The 6,488-nt window shown below is 39.0% G+C and overlaps 1 protein-coding gene across 1 annotated transcript in view; it reads right to left on the reverse strand.

Moving 5' to 3' along the window:
• Positions 1–5,239: 5,239 nt before the first annotated feature.
• LOC104959408 (uncharacterized) overlaps positions 5,240–6,488 on the reverse strand; it is a 17,694-nt gene continuing 16,445 nt past the window's right edge. Inside the window, exon 4 of the mRNA XM_010787298.1 lies at positions 5,240–5,281. Within this exon, the coding sequence (XP_010785600.1) occupies positions 5,240–5,281 (42 nt within the window). The remainder of the gene's footprint in view (positions 5,282–6,488) is intronic.

Below are 6,488 nucleotides of genomic sequence, written 5' to 3' on the forward strand. Positions count from 1 at the left end.
CAAGATACTGACCAGACAGCATGATTATTGCACAGGTGAGCCTTAGAGAATGTTTAGTAAAATATCTCAACTGTTTGATGGACTGCCATACAATTGGATGGATGAGCAGTAATACGTTGATCCTCTTACCTTCTTATCTGTAACTGCTTTTTTTTTTTAATCTTTTAGGTTTTATACATGGAGTACCTTATATGTTTTTGCCATGTATGGGATTTGCCTCGGTTTTTTGCTTTTTATGTTGAAGCACATTGAGTCTATCACCCCCAGGTAAACATTTCAATAGGCACTTTCACACCGCAGTACTTTTCCCACTTTAGTTCCGATATAGTTCCGAAATGTCGCGTTCACACCAAAAAGAGCCGGAACTAAAATTAGTCCATGAGAACCTTTTTACCCCCTTTTCCGTCACTGCTAGAGAGCAGGGACTTTCGTGGGAGAAAAAGGTTCCTATGTCTGATTGGCTGGGAGGAATGCAAACCTCGCCCCGTAAAACTCCCAAAAAATGTGTGAAGCCGCCATTTTATTATCCTCGCATTAGCATTATTATCATTAGCCCAGCGCAGAAACGCAGAGAAACTAACTTATGGCAGCATAAAAGAAAACATGGGAGCGGTGGAGATGAGGAGGTGTCGGCGTTCTGGCGATTTACTCGGAAGGGAGTCCCTACAGCTTCTACTGAAGCCAGTCCCCAACTCTGGGGACTTCCGGCCGGGGACTTCGGGTGGCAGTATATAGTTGTATTTATATATAGTATATAGTTCATAAGAACTAAAGAGTTCTCATGAACTAAGTGCTGATGAACCTTTGTGGGAAAAGTACTGCGGTGTGAAAGCACCTCATGAAGCTCTGTAGAATAGAGGAATAAGATATATAAGGCTTTGGAGTCTTTTCAGAGACGTGTAAATCTAACATAACTATAACAGCTAAACCATTTAAGGAGAGTTATCAAGTCAACATCAGCTATTTGGAGTTAATGTATAAATGATATCATTAGTGACATCAAATTATCGATATATTCAAGGATGTCTTCTATTTTAACGCTTGAACTGAAATTCACTTTTGCGAAGTAGCGTGATGATGAAAATAGTCCACTAAAATTACATAATTCTCGGTCCGACATTGCCTGTCAAGACACATATTACATGCACATATACTGTATTCAGAATGATGGGAGATAAAATATTTATGGACAATTCTAGCTGACCAAAGACATTGGACAGCACACAAATTGACTCAAACTTAGGCATGCATATGCACACACGTCCACACAGCACAGACCACTTCATAGTTTATACCTGTCCTGCATGTATTTATATTTGAAGGCGTACCTCCTGTGATGCTGGAGCCTTCTCTGCTCAGGTCCAGAAGTCTGTCTGTGCTTCTTGAAAATAATTCAAAAACAAATTAGCCTGTCACTTCTAGTCAACAACACTGCTACGTGAATTCCTACAGGTCTACACTGCCAGGAGTTGACACATCAAATGTTATTCCTGATATCATGAGAGAGTTGGTGCCTGTTCAACAATCCGTACCTGCGTGAGAATATAACTTGTATTTATTGAAAATGGACGGAATAAATTGTTCATTTCAAACAGTACTCAAGAAAGTAAATTGAGGTAAATTGCTCTCTAAAAATATGAAATACCCCGTTTTCTCTTGACTGCGTATACACTGCATGTGTTTGTTGTCAAATATGTTTAGCAGGAAACACAGTTGCTGCATGGATGTGTATTCTCTGTCATGGTTCAGGTCTATGAATGAATACATTTATGTCATAAGAAGCAAGGTGCTCAATAGCACAAAGACATTTTTTAATTCAACTAACTAACTAATTAACTTTTGTCTGAGCTGAACCCAAAAACAACTACAAAGAGATGCAAAAAAACACAAAGACTCACAACGACTATTAAAAGAGACAAAACAACAACAACAACATGACTACAAAGAGACTCAAAACAACTACAAAAAGACACTCAAAATGAAAACATTGACAACAAAAGTTACAACAAAGTGATGCAAAACAGCTGGTAAGAGACACAATGAGAATTGCAACAACTATGAAAAGAAGAAAAACAAGACAAAAGTTCAAAGAGACCAAAATTGACTACCACAAGACATAAAATAACAATGTAGACACCAAAAACTACCACAAAGAGATGCTGAACTTCTTGCAGACACAAAGAGAAACAAAGAGACACAAAGAGAAACAAAAGAAAACATTAAAACGAATATGATTACTGAGTGATGGGGTCTTTCTGTGCCCAGGGGAGGTATCTGCCCATGGAAACATGTAGCCACAAAAGACCTTTCCTTAAGTTTTTGGAAAGATTATACATGGATTGAATGACAAAGTTCATGTCAAGTCTCATGGTTTAAACGTGTTCAATATAACTAAGACCCTGTGGTATGATACTCCCTTTAACCTTTAAAATAAACTATGTTTTAAAAAAATTAATTATGCTTTAGTTGCTAGGAGAAAATCTTGTATTGCAATAGTGGGTTTTGTCCAGAAAACAAAAGAAATACGTTCTAAGGGAACATTTTGCAGATCTGTTTAGTATGCAAAGTTCATTCTGCAACATTAAAGATATGCTCATTAGTAATGTTTCATTATTTTCTTGACAAAAACATAATACTGGAAGCATAACCATTTGTTTCTCTCTTCCCTTGAGCAAATAAATATTATTAAAAGCTCACGTTCCTGGGACTGGATTGAAGATGAATGTGGTTTGCTAAGGTCACCCTTTTCTGGTCAGCAGCTGCTAACCCACATTCTCCTTTAACCCGGTTGTGACAGTGGAGAAGTCTGGGCTGCGGCTGACAGAGCACACTCATAGAGTACCCATAGAGTCCAGTAGAGGGCGGAGCCTGTGAGAGATATAACAACAACAAGACAATTGTAAATTGACACAAAAACTTCAAAGACAGAGAACATTTAGAGGTAAAATAACAATGAAGTCTGTGTATAATCAGAGAAAGTACCATTAACACATTACTTTTGACATTTGTACAGTACATTATCTTGCACTATTCTATCTGTTTTATTTGTTCTATGTCCTATTATGTTGCACTGTTGACCAAAGTTTTTCATTGCCATATCTCTACACTGTAGCTAATGGCAAAGGACAATAAATAAAAGCCTTGAAACTTGAAACTTGGGGAACACTCATTTAAACCGAAACGTTAGGTCCAAACCATCTGAAGCCTTTTAATGGTGTTTCAGCGCTGATTCAAATCTAAACCTGCACAACACATATTTAAATTAACACTTTTTAATGCAATTTCCAAGACACCAGCAGCATTACACACAAGTAAATCCACTTGGACAGAGTTCAAACTCCCTTTGCACCGAGGCAATGTCTGTGTATTTTCAACAGATGGGGACAGTAGTGTTTTTGTGCACGCCCATTTGTGTGCGTGTGGGTGTGAGTGTGTGTGTGTATTCGTTTGTCGGGGTCCCTCTGTGCTTTCTCAGTGCTCTTTACAAAACGACCTCAGGAATTGTGGGTGCAGACATTTTGGAGTCTTGCCAGCCTAACAGCTCTCTATACATACATTTGGGTGTCACTTAAAAAACCATTTAAACTTGTAATGGATCTCTGGGGATAACCCATTGTGAGTGTGCACTCTGAGAATCTTTAAAGTACTTTTGAAAGCTTTTAGAGCAATGACTTGTTATTCAGTAAACGGAAGTGCGGCCAGGTACAAGTGGTGGTGGAGACCAAAACAGAGCTTAAAGACTTAATGAAGGCAAATTAATGCTGTCAAATGTAATGTAATATTGAAATGAGATGACAATTGGATGCTAGGGATAATAACTCAAATGTTTCAAATTGTTCTTATTACACACCAAATTAGTTGTACAACTAATTAACACTCTAAGATGTATGAAAAAAGTAACATTAATGTCAAGATATTCATAGATTTTAATATATAGTGCTGTTTGTTTTCTATTTATGACCATGTGGCCTCAGTATTCATACAAAAATCTTCATCCCCATTAGATGTCCATGATGAATATGCATGGCATCACATTGTGTCTCTCTTTTCTTAGTGATTGTCCATGTGTGTTATTTCCTGAAAGTACATCATGATGACAGATGAATACAACATTAACCAGCAAAATTATTTAATGGAACGATTGTCGTAGACATGTTTCTCATTAGAACAACATTTTTTAGATAATTACCCACCATGCATCACCGCATGGCTGATACTCCGTCAAGAGGACAGAATCCATCGTTCAGGAAGAGTGTGTCTTTGGTTGTGTCCCTGATGTTGTTGCCCTGCACGTGTGTTTGTTGGGGTGATATACCTTCCTGATTTCTGGCAGCACCTTCTATCCTCATTAGGTTGCTGTGCGTCCGACTGAAGGAATATGGATTCTGTTGTTATCTTCAAATTTGCCAAGGGGCTTTTTTCAGGCAGTCACTGGAAACAATACAAATGTGTCAACTCAACTTCAGGAAGAGGTTATTGAAATAATGTTAGTTTCGTTAAAGACACAAAGTGCAGCAGATTGCTACACTATTTCCCCGAGAGTGAGCACTTAGACCTTGTATCATTTTGTTACTTGAAAGATAAAATTAAATATATTGAAAGGTGTGGGAGACAGTGAAAGATGTTTCCAATAATTCATCCAATGACAAGCTCTCCATCCGGGAAATGAAGTGATATTTAATTTAGGAAATTCACAGAGGATGATCAAGGGTCGGTGTGTGTATGTGCGCACATGATGAGGGTGGCATGTAAATGTACACTTTAATGAGTGAGTATAACCTCGCTACTGACAGGAAGTGTGTGCATGTGTGAGGAGAGATAAACTTTGTCACTGTCTAGACCTTGCAAATCATTTTCAATGTTCATTTACTCTCTCTCTTTCTATTCCTGAGTGTCTATGTGTCTAAAAATGTATTAATGATTGAATATGGCCCAGACAGTGACAGTGTGTTGACTGATGACAGAACGAACCAGCTCATTATTAAAGGTCTTATCACCTCCCACCAGACTCAGTTATACACACACACACACACACACACACACACACACACACACACACACACACACACACACACACACACACACACACACACACACACACACACACACACACACACACACACACACACACACACACACACACACACACACACACACACACACACAGACTCAAACACATACACACACGTTATTGCTCGATGTCGTATATGCATTTGTCATCGTAATCAACGTTTTGGCACTAGCTCACCTTTTTAAAAGCATCCTTGTAGGTCAAGGTTACCTGAAGTGCCAAAAAAGTAATATATCTGTAACATATCTGGCACAGAAACCAGAAGAAGAAAGACAGAGAACATTGCCAGATCTTACAATTTATGGAAGAGACTTTCTGCAATAATATAGACAAAACTATGCTACCTAAAAAGGGTCTGTTTCACTGTTCATACATTTTCTAGTTATTAAAAGATCAGTTTGCTTATTTACAATTATAATTTTTATAGTCTTGGATTTGCCCAGATGATTTACCGGATCCAAATGTTATCAGCTGATTCAATGGCATTATCTGGATCATACATTTAAGGTGGCATTGCCCTGGTCTACCTCCTAGAGGGCCCAGTAAGCTGTTATTGTCAATAGAGTGGTGCAGGCATGACGTATTTACCCGGAAGTAAGCTGCACATGGGTTCCCTCAACAAAAAAGCAATGGGATTTCCCCATAGGATTTTGGAAAATAGCTCGAAATAAGGTATTTGGAAAACTAACCTGTTTGATAAATGCACGTTTTGTTCAGCCGGATAATATCCACATGTCTCCCCTACTTTTATAATTTACTAATCATAAATCTAATCGCCAGAAGCAAAATGCTAACGTTATGCTATAAAGGAACTACAGCCGAGTACAGCAGGGTCACACAACTTCAACGTCACACCATCTTAAAGGTCCCATGTCATGGCCATTTCTACTGATCATAATTCCATTGTTGAGGTCTACTAGAATATATTCATATTGTGCAATTTTCCAAACTCACATTGGTTTCTCATACAGCATCTCTGTATATGTGTATTCACTCTCTGTCCTAAACGGCTTGTTGGAGCTACTGCCCCCCCCCCACCCCCCACCCCAGCCCCCTCCCTGTGTCCACTGTGATCTGATTGGTGCGCTCGCCACCTCTGTTCTGATGAGTCCACCACCGTTACAGGTCGGAACATCAGTGATTATGTGTTACAAGGAGTTTAGCAACCAGATCAAAAGAAATTGACAACCAGTAATGGGGTGGAGCTGCGAGCTAGTTCATAGTTCAGGCAGTAAACTGAGCACTTATGCTGCATTCATACATAAGCCCCTTGCCACCTACAACAACCAAACAGGTCTGCCTTAATATGCCCGCTCTATGTTAACTGACAGATATCTTTATGCCATTCTTGCTGCTGCAGGTACTTCCACGTCGCTGCTGCTTGCCTGCTGGTTGCTGTCGTTGCAAATGTCTCATT

This window comes from Notothenia coriiceps, unplaced genomic scaffold, assembly GCF_000735185.1.
Source record: "Notothenia coriiceps isolate Sejong01 unplaced genomic scaffold, NC01 NC01_scaffold00030215, whole genome shotgun sequence".
Taxonomy (NCBI): Eukaryota; Metazoa; Chordata; class Actinopteri; order Perciformes; family Nototheniidae; genus Notothenia; species Notothenia coriiceps.